Genomic DNA, 17,711 nt, shown 5'->3' on the forward strand with positions numbered 1-17,711 from the left:
TATTTCGGTTAAATTCAATTTTTTTATATTTGCGAATACGGCTGTAAAAGAGCAAGGTGAAAATTGTTTTATGAAAATACATTTATTGAGTATAATGAAGAATCGAGATCGAATGCATCATTTAGTTTTTAAATACTAAATCTGTGGCTATAAACAAACAGAACAGCATGATAAAAAGTTTAAGAGTAGTGAAATATTAAATAACTAAACATGTAAAATCATTTTAACCACAACAATCATTGCAAAAGGACAACCGATGCTGCGAGACACATGACAGCATCCCATGACAATCATGAGATAACTTTAATAAGGGGCTCGGGGGCTTCGGTCTGATGCTTATGGACGCGTCACTTTTCTGGGAAATTTACAGCACAGCAGCTTCCTGAAAAGCTTCAATCCACCTATGAGGACAAAAAGCATATGAAATAATGTTTATTGCATATTAATGTGTGATGATGATGAATGGGTATTTTTGGGTTAACCAACAGCTTGAGTGTGTGTCATCTCTCTACAATATATTTTGAATATGCAGAAATGTACCTTTGAAAGGTCTTTCTGTCGTTCGCCCTGAACATGTAGTAAAGAGTTTTTTTGTGGTAAACTTGAAATTGCAACGACGACTCAGAATTCTCTGGCTTGAGAGAGAATCCCAGAAGCGGTTGACTTTCCAAAGCAGCTACATCCTGGAGAAAAATGGGGGGAAAGCCAGTGTAAATTATTACACTGTAAAAAAATCAGTAAAAACTAAATACTGTATTAATATCAAGGATTTGTGTGTATTAAGTTTTACAGTTGTTTTACCTGTATTTACAAAAATTCACTGCATTGTGTTGTTTTTTAACATTAACGGAAATGTCCATTAAATAAACTAATAAAGTACTGGCAGAAAATGACCAGTACAATTTCCAGTATTTTTTTTCCGGTGTAGATTTTCTATTTGTTTAAAACAAACAAATCTCAAACATAAAATAAAAAAAAATACTTAAAATCCATCATTTCTGTAAATACTTGACAAATGAAAACAAAAGAACCCTCTCTCTTTCTCTCAACAGGTAGTGGTCTGGCTTTTATTGAAACTAGTAACTTTGAATTAGCACGTATTGTATTATTTCTCCTGTATGACATATCACTTTATTGCTCCCCGAAGTCTTAGGATAAAAGCGTCTGCTAAATGACTGAATGTAAATAAAATGATTATAAGAGGCAAACGTCATCACCTCATAAAATGATTCAGTGACAAAATAACACAACATTCTGAATTGGTATGCCACAGACAGTGTCTTAAATAATTCAAGAGTTGTATCATAAAAACTCAGAAGATTATAAAAAACTAAATATTATTGTACTTTGAAACTCAAATCTCCCTGTGTAACAAAATACTACTGAAACCTACAGAAAACAAGTCATTCTGACATCATGAAAAACATTTACACATGACTGGTTGCATTTACATGTCAATCACCTTCAACGTTCAGAAACTCGGCCTGCCCAGTCACAGGAAAGTAATGTGGAAAAATGGGATCCCTTACAAAACTGAATGTTTCTTAATACCTGAACTACTCCAGCATTAAGTGCCAAAGTTTTGACTTAAAGTTAAACTTAACATATACATTTATCTCATTTATTCCTAACACGAATCTGTGCACGGGTCAGTGCATGTTGTTCTAACGTTTAAACCCCTCCCATACAAAAAACGGTCAAATACAGACCAACTCCTTACAGATATATTTTAGGAATAACCCAGATTATCAAGTAAAGTGGGTTGAGAACACTTTGAAGGTGACTTTGAACAGTGTGAAGCAATTTCAATTTGGTTTATGTATTCAAAAATATATATCAGGACTGTATTGGGCCCAAAAAGTGAATCTCTCTGTTAAACAAAAAATGTCAAGACCTCTTTAAATTGCTGCATTTATAAACTATTACCTCACTGGCAGCATATGTGTACAACACCTTGTTCAAGATGACAAACCAGAATCTTCTCCATTGTTTCTTATTGCCTTTCGTCCTCTCTAGGTAGCCGCTCATTGAGGATGCGTCTGTGCTAGCCGAAACCTAAAATCAAAAAGCAGACTACAATGACTGACACGGAATGAGGAATGCAGTCAGATCACGCCTCGGATGGCCCCGCCCACTCTGTTTTGATCGTCTTATTCATACCGTGTACAAAACTGTGAGCCGCTTACGGTATAAAAAACTCCAATCTTTATTTCTAAATGAGAAATAAACGTGTTTTGAAAAAAAAAAAACCACTGGTTTGTTGTATTAAAGGAATAGTTCTCAGAAATATGAACATTCTGTCACCCTCATGTTATCCGAAATGTATACATCTTCGCATTTTCCTGCTGCAAAACGATGCGTTTGTGAGAGAAAATCAATTATATTTAAAGTCCCTGCGAATCAGTTGCGATTGAAATAAAATTTTGAATGAGAAAAGTAGTGGGCGTGGCTTTCTCTGCGATTTGATTGGATGTGTAAAAACACCATTGCATTTTGAAATGGAACTGTCAGCAGACTGACAGTTGAAGGGGAGGAGTTAACGGATGCTCCGCCTGAATCTGAATGTTGTCCACATGCAAGTTGAAAAGACAAGTGCCGATCAGCGTGTCCTGATCCAGAGGTAGTCGAGGACGTATAGTGATAGGATCTCAGTGTAATGTAAACGCAATTAAGCCAGTTTATCATCTACATTTACCGGTACAACTTTAAAGAAAACCCCGCCCGCTATCATTATTCTCTCGTAGAATTTGGTGCTTCTGTATAGTAAGATAACATGACGGCATTTTAATATAAAATATTTGTTTGTGTTCAAGTGAAGAAACAAAGTCACATACGGCATGAGGCGTGTAAATTCGAAGATCATTTTTATATTTCAGTAAACTACTCCTTGAAACCATAGAGTTTAAGCTAAGTAGATGCTGTATTCATAAGCAGAATCGTATATTCTGCTTTAGGTTTTGGATTGTGAACTACTCGATACGTTTGGTCAGACCGGATTCAGATCCTGACATCTAACCCAAACTCATTGGCCTGACTGTCCACTCTGTTTTTCTTTAAGTGATGAAAATAGATATGTAATAGTTGCAATAGTAATGATGTGTAAGTGTCAAGAGACCATCAGTAGACTTTCTCATAATACAACTGCAAATAGAAAGAAAGGACAGAAAACTCAAACAACCCTTCGATCTCAAACCCCATATGAATTTGAGTGAGATATGCAAAACACATTTGACTTAAAGCCCAGATGGGTAGTTCTTTCCGTGAATAAAATATGTTGTATTGTCACCTCTTTGAGTGCTGATGGTATTTTCTTGGCTCTTTTATGTGAAGCACCAGGAGATTTGCCAGTAGGTGACAGAGATGTATTACTGTTTCCATGTTCACCTAATATTATTAAAGAAAGGCATATTTGTTTAGTATCTTTGTGAGGACTTGCCTTAGACTTACATTGTTTTTATACTAACCTTTTTGTTCCCCTCCCACCCAACCACTCCCCAAACCCCAAACTCACAGAAAGCTTTGTGCAATTTATTATTTTTAATAAGCATCATCTAGTATATCAGAATGCCTCATGGGAACCGCTGGCTTCTTCCCACAATATGATTTCAGACAGAGAAACAACAACAATCACATGTAATACCTGTATTTAGATACACACTGATCCAGCTGTCAGCTTTAAGCCTACGTTTGTGTTGCTTTGTACTAAATAGGCACAGGATGAGAGAATATATGTGTGTGTGAGTGAGTTATGAACCTGAACAGATCTTCTGCAGGACATGGAAACACAGATCACACACTCGTGCCAGCTGATTCTTCAGATATTTTAGTGGATATTTGTTATTTGAGCAAGCCTGACACACAACCTGGACGGCAAGAGAAAATCATGGATATGTGTACAAAGCTCACCCAAACCACGTGGTAAACAATTATTATGCAAAACAGATTACAACCTATTAAACCTATTAAAAATATATTTCATTACAAAATTAAAACCTGCCTTATTAACTGACCAATTTGTAATAAAGATAGTTAATAGTGACCAGTAGGCTGTTAAGCACCAAAAGTCTGTGTTCATTCAAAGTTTTGCAATTCTCTGCGACAACCAATGCGCAAGACACTCTTGAATTCTTTACACCTGTTTTTAGCACTGTGCATTTGTGATCACATTAAAGGAATTTTTCACTTTTAACATACATTTTCATGATAATTTACTAACCCCTGTTGTCATCCAAGAATTTCTTTAATCGAAAAGAAATTAAGGTTTTTGATGAGAACATTTCAAGGACTATTCTCCATATAGTGGACTTCAATGGACTCCAAACGGTTGAAGGTCAAAATTACAGTTTCAGTGCAGCTTCAAATGGTTTTAAACGATGCCAGACGATGAATGCAAAACAATCGGTCATTTAAAAAAATATTATATGCTTTATAATCACAAATGCTTGCCATGCTCTGTTCTGCAAAGCACACTCACGACTTCACGTAATAATGTTGAAAAGGTCATGCTTGATGTAGTGGGAAGTATGACGGCGAGTCAGTGTTTACAAGTTGAACGTGCAAATACTAAGTCAAACGCCGTTTACAAAAAAAAGGGAGTTAAAAGGCAAGATGGAGATGTATTTTTTCGTCCTGCCCTACCAACGTGACCTTTTCAACTTAATTACGTAAAGTTGTGAGCGCGCTTTGCAGAACAGAGCAAGGCGAGAAATTTCTGTTTGTAAAGCATATTATTATTATTTTTTAAATAATGGCTGATCGTATCGCTAGAAAAGACTCTTATTCATTGTCTGGTATCGTTTAAAGCTGCACTGAAACTGTAATTTTGACCTTCAACCGTTTGGAGTCCATTGAAGTACAATATATGGAGAATAATCCTGGAATGTTTTCATCTTTTCATTTCTATTCGACTAAGTAAAAAAATACATAAACATCTTGGCTGGCAACTGGGTGAGTAAATTATCATGAACATGTATGTTTAAAGTGAACAATTCCTTTAACAAGGTTGAAGTAATTTAAATGTAAATTTTTTTTACAAAACTTTAATAACCCCAGAATATTTTGGTTCTGTGAATATATGAACATACAATTTTATTCTATCTTCAGTTGACATTTTTATGATAATCAAAACATGCTGTAGATGCTGTACGCTTTCAGTAGATGCTTAGCAGCGCCCCCTACTGTATAACTGAACAAATGGATTGCCGAAAATTCCTGTCAATTTAGTAAGTGTAAATGACTAAATACCAAAAGATGTTCTCACCTTTCCACATGCTCTGCAGTGATGACGTCTCCAGGTGAGGGTGAACTCACAGGTGCAGACCATACACATAGTGGCCCTGTGGTCTGGGATCCATATTGGGGCTTTGGTTCCCAGTTGAGCGTCATTATCTGTTTCATCTTGAGTTACCTGAAAATGAGTCATTAAAAAAGCGTTCACCCCCAAAAAAGCTCTTAAATATTTTATTTCACCCTCATGTCATCCCAGAAATATAAGACTTTCTTGCAAATGCAAGTGCTGAATTTAAATAAGGTGACCTCAAAGTGTCTCATTTTGAAATGTCATTTTGGGACCTACTGTATGTATATCATTAAAAACATGTTCAGCTTAATACATTTGGGATAGCATGAGAGTCATTTTTTTTGTTTTTATGAAAGTTTAAACATTATCATTTGTTAAGTACAGCCTTTAAGCGCATCTGTGGCATGCCGTTTATCATCACAGAAAATCTTGTTTTAATAGTTCTTTTGAGGTAGGGCTATGTTTTAGGGGAATTAATGCAATATTTTACCAACAAAATAAAGTTTGCATCCTAAATAAAATGCTTTGCGAAGTAAAAAGATGCATTACAAACTCATACATTTAAAATTATGATCATATGATGTCTATAGGCACATAAAGCAATTCTATCAGATTCATGCTAAATGCAACTAAATGTTTAAGAATGATCATTAAAATATTGTTTAACATACTGAAAATGATTCTCTATATAAACAGCAGGTTCCCGAAGCGTAATTTTTCCTTTGTGATTTAAACTACATTAATGGTCATTTGAATCGGTTGTTTTACCGTCTCAGAGTTTCTAATTGAAGTCTTGTTGTAATCTTCAATCGCTGTGGAAATCGCCTGCAGCCACTCATCTCGACATGTGGCAGAACTTTGAGGAAAAAAAAGAGTTTGGGTATTATATGTTTTACTACGAGATGTTTCGATACAGTTCCAAGGCACTTAAAAATGAACAGAATTATAAAATAAATCCTCGTTGACTAATATGTGAGTTTATCAGGACAAGTATTTTATACATTAGCAGCATCTGCTAAATACATATTTGGAAAATGCTTAATAATGTTAAATAAAGAATGAATTCTTACCTAGCAGACAGAATGAAAGATCGTTCAGTACTCTCAATGTTCAGCTCGTGATAGCCCTCCTGATAACGTTTACTGGCCTGAAGAAAACACAGATAATAACGTAAAAAATATTACACTAGTTTAAAATTACACCAAATGTTTCACCAAACACTACATGTAATTCTGATGATAGCAAACATAAGAAAAATCGAATTTATTTAAGAAAACAATACATCTTGAAAAAACTGTTCAGCTTGTTAAAGACCCCATAAAAATCTAAACTTTGGAAAGATGAGTCATCTTGCACTTAGGGGTGGGCCCTCTTCCCCTTTTCATGATCTTCATTTACATTGATGAATTTGGCGACTAACATTGCGTTATACTATATATTTCATAACAATCCTGCCTATAGACGGTTTCATCTTAAGAACATAAACAAACGTTACTGCGCATGCGCACTTTTGTGACCCCATTTTTACCTGTATATTATTTCTGATAACAATCTAAAGAAACCGAAAAAGTACCGTTACTTGGCTAAACCGCTAGATGTCAATGAACCATACGGTTTGTTTATATGCGACCGACCTACAGGACCCATTCAAGAAATTGTTTATTTAATAAAATTAACAAATACAACAAAATTCAACAAATCGTTTATTTAATACAATTATTATACAGTAAATAGTTATATTATGTGACACTACCCAATCACAGACCGGAAGTTAACTGGGGGTCAGGGGCGCATGCGTCCGATGAAACGGTCTATCAACTTTTCTATTTGCCAAAATATTGCATTAAATAATCAGTTGTCAAGTAAAACTTTATTTATACTTTATCCTGAAATTATAGAATATTATATAATCTTATATAAACATTGACTTTTTCAAACAGGCCTACAAAAATGTGTTTAATAGGAAATTTTGCCAACTATTTTATTTACACTTTAACAGATTTTGAAAGTATCAGAAAATATAATATAGCTGTAACAGAGCTACTCAATGATGATTTGATGATCGATGAAGTAGAAATAAGTGTGGAATTAAAATGTAATGCCAAATATCAGTCATTTTCATTTTTATTGCTGAAATAACTTTACTATGCCATCTCAAATAAAACATTTGATCCAGGCATGTAACCATTCCTAAACATGTAAACATTATGACAACTAAAGTGCGTATTAGTCTCCAATAAACTGCGCTGTTCACTTCTTCAGTTTAACTTTCAGTCTGCGTGGAGCACAATCCTTATGTTTTGTACTTCAAAAGAGATCACAATCGCTACGATTCGCTTATAAAGTAGATTGTAGATGTCCTCAAGATTAAAATTGTCAGATCTTTTGAAACTTGAAACCAACTGACAAATAGAAATTCATGACTGCGGTGAAATTAAAGCCTGTTGGTTATTAAAAAAAAGCGTCTTTTCAGTCTTTAAGGGATGTAACTTTTACCTTCATCCCAGCCAACGAGAGCATGTTGTTCACTCTGAAATTTCCTGATGGTAATGGTGTGCTATACAGAAGACCGTCATTAAACTGTTGATAAATACAAATGTAGCATTTTAGAGCACTAATGATTTTAAAGTTTTAATAAAACACAGTTTAATGAAAATCACATAAGAGATTGCAGCTCTAAAAGATGAATGAGTCGTAGGACAAAGTATTAAACATGTCGGTTTACGTTGAAGTGAATTGACTGTCACTTACTAAAAAAAACATTCGATGCTGCATCACTTTCCTTGAGGACTTCATCAGGATTCCTTCTTTCAACAAAATCTAAACACAAATACGTCAGGATTACTTACTTACTTTATTAAATCACTCAACTTGCATATAAAGCCAAAGATGCTTGTAGAATTGTCTGATTTGTGAGTTTCCGCTCACTTTATGACAAATCCATGAATTGTAAAATGATGTGAATCTTAAATCTTTAAGATTATGTGACATTTAAGGTGAATTATTATGAACATACTCTTCCAGGCTGGACAATCACATAGTGTCCAATGAGACGGCACTGAACCTCATAGAGCTTCTGGAAGTTATCCTGTTTAAAAATAACATGTCACATTTCAACCAATAGAAGACATGAATAGTGCAGAATGAACGCTTTTGTTGTTAATTCCTTTTTACCTCTTGTCTCACGATTTCATTTGCATGGTTAGCCACCTCCTTTACTATCACCAAAGCAGCTGTTAAGACGAAGAAATATATTTCAAATAAAACATTTAGGCTGTTGTATACATTTACACGATTATAATACAGTTCATGTGGGAATGATTCATTTACCTTCAGCATCTTTGTAGTCCGGAGAACTTTCATCAATATTGTTTAGATAAGCTGGAGATAAAACAATTATTTGAAAAGACAACAACTTGCATGTTTCATAAACATTTTAACATAACCACAAAAACAGAAAACAAATTCTTAACTCAACATGCCGACCACAAATCAGATTTCATCTTTCATTTCGTAAATCTGATTATATGGTAGCTGTGCTAATGTGCAAATGCAAACACATCTCTAGGCACTTGCTTATGTGGACACATATGATTTTAAAAATCAAATAATCTGGACCATTGGGGAGATTTGTATTATGTCAAAAAAAAACTAACCGGACAATAAAATGACTAAGACAAAATCTGACCAATTTAAATTAAAGGTGGGACACAGAACATCCCATCACCAATTTAACTGCAATGCCCTGACATCTCTCCACAGCCCTACTCACACTCTCTTGAAACATAAAAAATGTATTTCAATTGTAAAAACGCTCACCAGTCAAAAGGAGCTGATACTGCGGTATTCTCTGAATTGGCTTTAACATGTAATGCTTCACTGCCAGATTCGCACAGCGCGGGTCGCTCTGTATCAAAAAGTCAAAAAGATGCCCGAAGGGAATTTTTGTCAGCACTTAAAGAATGCAAAAAGCAAACAAACAAAGAAACTATGCAACTCTTTACAATGCTTATCATCCACACAAACGAAACTGAAAAAACAGGTCGGAGTGGTTTTATTAGGCTACCTCGAATTCACGCACGACTTTGGAAAACGCTGGGTTCTTCCGGCAGTGCTCTTCCAGAAGGGCAACATTCTTGTCGAACTCGCGTATATACGTAGAGTACATTTTGAGATACGGTCCTTTTTTCACAAAGATGTCCGCTACGGCACGATGCTCGTCCCTGTTTGGACAATATAAAAAATGAAAGGTGATTGGTCAGATTTCATCCCTATGTTTCTAGAAGCTTCTAAACTAAAAATGACATATCAATATTGCTATGTGTGGCCTGATCGTCTACATACTGTACATTTGGGGCCATTGTACGTGTTAAGCACGTTGTTGTTCATCAAATCACTGACCTACATATACACAGTTCTGCGAGACTGACTTTCCATTGTTGTCATTAAAAGGGAAGGTAAGGATGCAATTGCTTTACCAGTGAGCGACTCGTTCTTCCAGCTCGTTCAACAGGTCACAATTTAGCTCGTAAAGCTGCGGCAAGGAACACAAGATCTGGTTCACGACTCGCTCGTCAATCACGGCTTTACCCGCCTGACAGGATGTTTTCAGTACTGCTTCACGAAAGTCCTGCGGCGTACAGGTTAAGAAAACTATGAGCAAGCAACACAAAATCATGAAGCCATAATGGTTGCAGATATTTACAAGATATGAAAGAGGAAATGCTGTCATCTTTTTCTCACCATGCTTGACTTTTTGCATTTTGATGAATACCAATGTCACTTTTCTAATATAATGAAAAGCGAATGCAAGCTATGCCTGTCAAGCCGATGCTAAAATGATGACAACCCATCATAAAAGTGGGTCTGTAAGTCTTCTAAAGCTATACAGTAGTGCTGTGCAAGAAACACTCTTCCCTTAAACGTGTGAGACATGATTCGCTCAATAGCACTAGGTGTTATAATCCCACTATTTCAGCACAGTTAAATTGCCCTATAGAACATTTCCCACGCCTTATGCATCACAGGGGAGCGGTCAAGAGGAATAGAGGAAAGTATATCAGCATCGTTGACGCACAATAATGCAAATTTCAGTCGTGCCCACACACAAAGCTGTATTATATTTTCTAAAAAGACGTTTTATTCTGCTTTCTTGTCGTTGTCATCTTGAATCAGACTCCATTCAGCTATATGAACTCTTAAACTACTCTTTCCTCGTAGCTTGTGATATTCTACTACATTGCTACTAAGCTACATTATTTATAGCTGTCATTCTTAACTTCTGCTTCGCCATCACCATCTGCGTTTGAAACATAACATTACTTTACGTACTTATCCTTACAAGTGGCGTCAAACTGACATTTCTTGTGAAATTGTATCCGACTGCTATAAGCTTCCAGTTATGAATCTACAGATTTTAATAAAAAAACAGAGCTACGCATTGTAGCTTTTAAGAACAGGAAAATGTAGCTAAAAGTAACCGCTTTGTCACTTGTGGTGATTCCATTTTAACGCTTAATGAAGAGCGTCCGAAGAAATTATGAATGGCAGAACTTTTTTGTGCTGCATGTGAAGCAAGTGAAGCATAAGTAGCAGATTTAGAAAGCTCATGTGACTGTGATTTACTCATATTTCAGTAAACAGGCGCATAAACCGGTCTTTACGTAGGACATTATGTAACATTTGGTAATGTGACTGAAGGTAAATCAGTTAAACAAGATGTGAGGGACACTTACAATATGCAGCAGCTTCAGGACGTTCACAAATCTGCAAACAAATATACAGATCAAACATTTAAAGAGGTTACAGATTACAGAAATAGTCAAAACCAACGAATTCTGTTATAATTTACAGCGGTTGTAATTCATCCATATCACCAAACCCATATGCTGCTACCTTTACAACCCCATTGAGTATATGGCATCATTTGACATATCATAATAATTGATTTTATAATGCACAAGTCATAAAGACTTATTTTATCAAATGTGATCAAAGATTCATCAAAACTCTCCTTTTGTGTTTCACAGGAAGAAAGCATACAAGTTTGGAATGACTGATGAGAATATTTTGTGTGAAGTGTTACTTACATTTTCTCTGAAGACAGTATTTCATTGACAATGTGCGCAGCCTTGGTCTTCTCAGACAAAATCTGAAGAGATTCAAACATTAACATATATTTCTTTGTTTTTACACATTGAAAGTATAACAATTTTGAAAAATAGTTCATGGGATGCACAGACATGGTCAAAAGTGATGTCCAACTTTGGAAAGCCTTTGTATTTTATTCAAATAGAAAGTTGTTTTAATAACTTTGTATTGATGCTGCATTATTGCAGGGAGAATGGGGAATGTTTTTAGTGGAAAGACAACATTCTTATATGTTAAACCCACTTCTGTCAACTACCCACCCACATTGCTGTAACATGCACATGTATGATAATATACGTACAATTTATACTTGAACAGACAAAGTCAAATGTTTTCACTGACCCGCAACATTCTATAAGGTCATTTTGCATTTTTCTAATGTGAGTCTTTAAAAGGTTAAACTGGCAAAAATTATTTTATATGCCAAAATATTTTTTTATGAAAATCAAGACAGAAATGTTTACTTGTGTGCACTTCTCTGAACTGTGTGAAAAATTACAATTAAATAGCATATTTCCAATCAGCGATTAAACCTGATATGGATTGTAGAAAAACGTTGGTTTGCGAAGCTTAAATTGCACTAAAGACCACCTTTTGTTAAGTAGCTTCAGCTTCTGCGCATGTGTACAGGCTGCCAAGCGCCTCACAGGAACCCCGGCCCAAAGAATTGTCTGTTTTTATCGACTGACAATTGGATCTTTCATTGAAAGGCAGGACTTTCTTGCTAGAGCGGCCATATTGAGAGTTGCATTCCTCTCCATTCATTATAGTGGCGTGTCTTGTTAATATTATCTTTGGTTAAATTGACTGTAAAAACTAAACTGAAAAAACATGTTTTTAAGCAATGAGTAACAAACCATATTTATTATTTATAATAATAACTATAATAATAATAATAATAATGAGCACCCTTTGATCTATCAATAAGCTTTTATAAAATAACTATTTATGGGTGTCTTTAGAAGCTACATGCAAAATTCAGTCCAAACCAGACAGCTTTTGTAGAAGTTTGAAGAAGTATGTTTCTTATATACTTAAATATGGCAGACTGGAAGTATGGTGGAAAATACAACTTTCATATCAATGATCTCAGCTTGAGCCAACAAATATACTAATGTGAATCGAATAACATTGTCGATTTCTTCGTATGTTATAGGCTACTCATATGTTTACATTTACATCTAGTCATTTAGCAGACGCTTTTCTCCAAAGCGATTTACAGAGAGTTCAGGGAGCAATAAGCGATATGTCATACAGGAGCAATAATACAATAGTTTGTCAGATTATCACATTTTAAAAACCAAGTTTAAGAACACAGGAAAGACAGTTAGTGCACAAGAAATTGCTTAACGCTGTAATAAAATGTCTATGGGGCAAACAAGATGATGATGATACGTACAAACTTTTTTTTCAAGTTTTGCGGTGTCAAATTTGATTTATTTTGCACTAAATCACACCACAGGCCAAACCGTAATGTGAAACCTGCCATCTTTTTTGTATATTTGTGTTGCATGGATAACATTTTTGTACGCAAAAAACGTAAGCGAGTTAGCATTTTAGCTAACTTTAAACATCATCACGCATAAAATTCTCCCAATTAAGGCAACATAGGCACACGTCTCTAAAACGTGGATATTATAAGCTAATATTGTCCAAATATTTCCTCTGGCCATCACTTTTTTGCCCACTACTGAACAATATTAAATATAAACACAACACCCGTCTCTCTGTATTGTTGGTGTTATCTTCATCTTCCTCCCAGCTGCTTTCATCTTCATCTGAATGTGTGTCGCTGTGCATATCTTCAAGCAAATTTCTGAAATTGCAAACTCAATAATCAATGATTCAGATGGTAATTTAATCTAATTAGAGAGAGAGAGAGAGAGAGAGAGAGAGAGAGAGAGAGAGAGACAGAGAGAGAGAGACCGACAGAGAGAGAGAGAGAGAGAGAGAGAGAGAGAGAGAGAGAGAGAGAGAGAGAGAGAGAGAGAGAGAGAGAGAGAGAGAGAGAGAGAGAGAGAGAGAGAGAGAGAGAGAGAGAGACTGACAGAGATAGAGAGAGAGACCGACAGAGAGAGAGAGAGAGAGACTGACAGAGAGAGAGAGAGAGAGAGACCGACAGAGAGAGAGACCGAAAAATTTCTGAATGAAAGCGTCTTTACTGGTGGAACTTGTGTACTTCAGACTGGAGTGGACGTCTGACAGTGTCCTCGCCGCATTCGACATCCACAAACAAAAGTTATAGGCCTAATTTAGGCTATTCACTCAATTTTTGGTTTTAATTTAGCCTACTTGTATTGCTCAATTTTATTTAAAATCATATTGTATTATGAACACCTTTTGACCATTCAGTTTATGCAACATAGAAAACATTGGCTAAATTAAATAGAAGAAATACGAAAAGCCATGTTCGGTGTCCCTACATCCTTTTTTCAGAATGCTTTCAATTCTTTGTCAAATGGGTGTGTCGCAAAGTAGAATAATGTTTTTACTCAGGCTCTGATCCAGTGTTTTCTCTGGGCTTCTAATAATAAGCCTGGATGGATGTTTATAACAAGTGGGGTTAAACCAACAATGTGAACAAAACAACAGCCATACAACATATTTCACAGAAATCACTACAGTCTCAGCTTAAAACACTATTTGCATATTTAAGTCACATTTACTAATCATTTCACTGCGTTCGAGAACAAAATATAATGTTTAGGTAATATTTAGTGATAGAAAGTAGAAAGTGTCCAAAATGTTTCAATGGTTCACTTAAAAATGAAATTTATTTTATTTTGATTCACCCTCATGTCGTTCAAAACCTGTATGACTTTCTTCTGCAGAACACAAGAAATACACTTTGAAGAACGTTGGTAACCAAACACCTTTGACCCCCATTGACTTCCATTGTAGGAACACAATACCACAGAGACATTTCTCAAAATATCTTATGTATGTGTTTCACTGAAGAGTCATATACAAGTTTTGAATGACATGAGGGTGAATAAATAAGGTTTGGAGCATAAGGGTGAAATCCAAATCTACCTCAAACACTTGTTTACTTCCTTGATATAAACTATAAAGTACCTTTGAAGAATCTCCCGATGCTCTTTAGCGTTTGTGGGGTTTTCGATGTACGCTTCTGGATATTCATACAGACCGTCGTCCTCATAGATGAACGGCTGGTTTTGAAAATGTTTGGCAACCTCTACGTTTGAAGTGCTGAGAGGAGGCAGGTTTTCATATTCTACAATATTTTCATATACATGATCATAAACATGTCCAGTATCAATCTCAAGGTCGTCTCCGTCAACACTTTGCTCAATTCCAATGTTTTTAATCATTACTCGGTCAATGTGACCGTTGTGCAGCGATGTTAGTCCTTCAGAGCAGAGCTGATTTTGAGTTTCTTCCAAATAACACTCATTGTCCACCGACTGTTCGTTCTTAGCTCCGGTCAAATCAAGGTGCCCATTTTGGACTAGCTGGGGCAATTGTTTAACACTAACGTCAAGGTCCATGATCCGTAGCAAGTAGGGTTTCTTCAGACCGTCTGGTCCACGCATGTCAACCGAGGATAAAGACCTGGATTTGGGTTTGAGATTCGAGACGGCCTTCCTGTTCGGTTGACTCTGTTTGGCAAGTTGGAGTTTTTCCTCTGGATCTGTTATGTCAACGCAATCTTCATTTTTGATTTCACACAAAGGAGATCTAAACATCTTTGTCTTTTTAAGACGTACATCTACTGAAACTTCCGTAGTTCCACCTTGTCTTGAGATTTCAGGTGCGGGTTTTAGGGCTATCCTCCTCCATACTGGATATTGAGAGTATGTTGAGTTCGCAGAATCATCGTCACATGAATCGAGATTTTGTGATTTTATTTCAGTCTCCCGTGCTTCTATGCTTTGGCACGTGTCCTGGTTTTTATTTTGTTGTATCCGAGGGATCTTCTTTCGTAGGGTGGGTACAGGGGTCACCCGGATGTCGTTTTGCGTACCGTTGATGGCCCTAGAATCAGCAGCAGTGTTAATGTTTAACTTGTTGGTATTTTCTCTTATAAACATATCTGAATTGTTAACATCCACAGATAGGACAGTAAGCTCAGTTCTGGTAAGTCCCGTTGACTCCTGAAGGACAACGTTGGGTTTTTCGGTCTTAACTTTATGCTGCATGGCTTCAGGTGCGTTTTTCCTTTGAGGCTTGCTGACGGCATGGATTTTGTCTGGAAATGGACTACTGTGTACAACATTACTTGGGATTTGCTGACATTCTGTGTGTTCTGGTGTCGGCATACTATCAACAGATGAAATAATACTGGAAACAAAGTTTTTCTGATGTATGGAGGGGGTTTGCGTCTCAGAGCTAGGAATGCTGTGATCCCACTCCGGCTTGTTGTTGCCCGCGTGCGCTCCATTCCTGAAATTCTGAAGTCCAACGTTCCGGTTGGGCTTTTGTTGAAAGGGAGCTTGGTGCTCAAGCTTGGATGTGGTGTTAAAAGCACGAGGGGGAATTTTGGAGAGGCACGGCTTGGGTGCCACAGTAGGCTTCAATTTATTCTCGACAGCCGTTGAGGAATGCTGATAAAGGAACAATCTTGAAGCAAGACCTGTTTGCACCGATGCCGGCTTTATGCTTGGCTTTGTGGCCAGAGGTGGTTTCTGAACGCTCGCTAGGAGACAAAAAGCACGTCGAGAGATAAGAAGAAAAATAGGAAGCTGGACACAGGAACATTTGTATTTAAAATAATGTAACAATTAAAACTATACGCCAACTTCCCTTTACTGTGGGAATCCGATGCTATTATTAAAGTTGTTAAATGCATTTCATAAAAGTACTTTTCATGTGTATTTGCTGTATTTTATCTTTTCTGAAAGCCATGTTGTCGCTGTTTGGGATGAATATGAACCCCACAGAAACACATTTTCAAAAAAAAGGGGTTTTCTCTTCATCAAAGACTTCCAAGAGAGCACATTTCACTTTCAATATCGAATTGTAAATACACAAATGCACGTAAAGTCCAGCATTTAAGAAAACAAAACAACACATCACTAAACCAAAACCAATCCAATATGTCCGTTCTGATTCAAATACGTATTTGCATATCAGACATGCACGACACTGAGCTTCAAAAATGACAACTGATAACAAAATAAAGTGCTTTTTTTATCTGAAGATATTGACACAAATTTCACTAAAATCACATTTGAAATAAAAACCATGTTATATAAGTTACAGATTAGACTGAGAGGTTGTAGGTGGTTATAAAATCACTCACCAGTTCTCTTCATCGTCCCTGATGTTCACTTATTCACAAGGCATACGGGACCACTTCGTTCTTTTTTTCCAGTTCATGTTTTCTGAAGTTTAAAGTCATTATTCAGCTGATATTTCCAGTGCGGTTTAATAAGGGAAGGTTGTGATCAAACTTCTTTCCAGACTCGGACAGGGCGGGTTATACCGAAACGCGCACACGCACACACACACCCACACTCGTTACAGTAACAAGCACTGCCTGCTTACAGTAATCTCGCATGCGTGTGGATCAGAGCTCAATGAAAAGCATATTTAGTTGAAAACATTATAGTTAATAGAGAACAATATTTCAACTCATGCACTCGACTGTATGCGTGTAGGTAAACAAACCAAACCAAACCAAACCACACGTTAAATCTAGTTTCAAATGAAACTATATTTCGATCGCTCTCATTATTTGACTGAAGGCTTTTTATTTAAATTAACTTGATTTTATGAAGCAGGAAACGCAAACTCGGTTACACGCTTGCGCTGATATTGCGTGGCCATAAATGTGGATCAACTGCGCCCTCGTGTGTAGAAAAGAAGAAAGACATTCCGTAATAATGAGCTTATTCGAGAATGTTCCTCGATATTTGAAATGTCAAGCTATTTGACAGTACTGGAAATACAAATTTAACAAGTTAAAATAGTTATACATAGCGAGAGAGAGAGAGAGATTCTTTAAAAAATATGTGATCCTTGTCCTATCGGGAACAATGTTTAGTTTTATATTATATTGGAATTCTATAAACTTTTGACATAGAAAATGCTATTTTTTGTTGATAAATTCATCCAGATGAGAAAAATTTCATTTAATTAATATTATTTGATTTATTATACCTTTAATAAAAGCCCCAGCAAGCTGTCCTTTGAGAGCTTTTGCATAAAAAGTCCTTTTGAATATTCGAAAGCTTTACAAAGTAATAACTTAAAAAATTATTTAGACCATTTTCTTTGCATTTATTAAAGAAAAGAGAAT

The 17,711-nt window shown here is 36.1% G+C and overlaps 1 protein-coding gene across 2 annotated transcripts; it reads right to left on the minus strand.

Moving 5' to 3' along the window:
- Positions 1 to 69: 69 nt before the first annotated feature.
- On the minus strand, positions 70 to 17,277 carry LOC306890231 (FYVE, RhoGEF and PH domain-containing protein 6-like). Of its 2 annotated transcripts, XM_079449796.1 has the most exons (21): positions 16,713 to 17,277; positions 14,525 to 16,106; positions 13,169 to 13,265; positions 11,389 to 11,450; positions 11,035 to 11,065; positions 9,778 to 9,929; positions 9,366 to 9,522; positions 9,119 to 9,206; positions 8,630 to 8,680; positions 8,474 to 8,532; positions 8,316 to 8,387; positions 8,051 to 8,119; positions 7,796 to 7,879; positions 6,370 to 6,446; positions 6,068 to 6,155; positions 5,261 to 5,407; positions 3,755 to 3,863; positions 3,287 to 3,384; positions 1,927 to 2,055; positions 541 to 683; positions 70 to 401 (listed from the first exon to the last, which is right to left on the minus strand). In XM_079449796.1, the coding sequence occupies exons 1-21, from the start codon at positions 16,723 to 16,725 to the stop codon at positions 365 to 367; spliced, it is 3,345 nt and encodes a 1,114-aa protein (XP_079305922.1). In that variant the 5' UTR covers positions 16,726 to 17,277; the 3' UTR covers positions 70 to 364. The 2 variants fall into 2 exon arrangements, with proteins under 2 accessions (XP_079305922.1, XP_079305923.1); XM_079449797.1 differs by lacking the exons at positions 3,287 to 3,384; positions 3,755 to 3,863 and having other exon boundaries at positions 71 to 401.
- Positions 17,278 to 17,711: the final 434 nt, after the last annotated feature.

The sequence above is a fragment of the Barbatula barbatula genome (assembly GCF_947034865.1).
Source record: "Barbatula barbatula genome assembly, chromosome: 25".
Classification (NCBI taxonomy): Eukaryota; Metazoa; Chordata; class Actinopteri; order Cypriniformes; family Nemacheilidae; genus Barbatula; species Barbatula barbatula.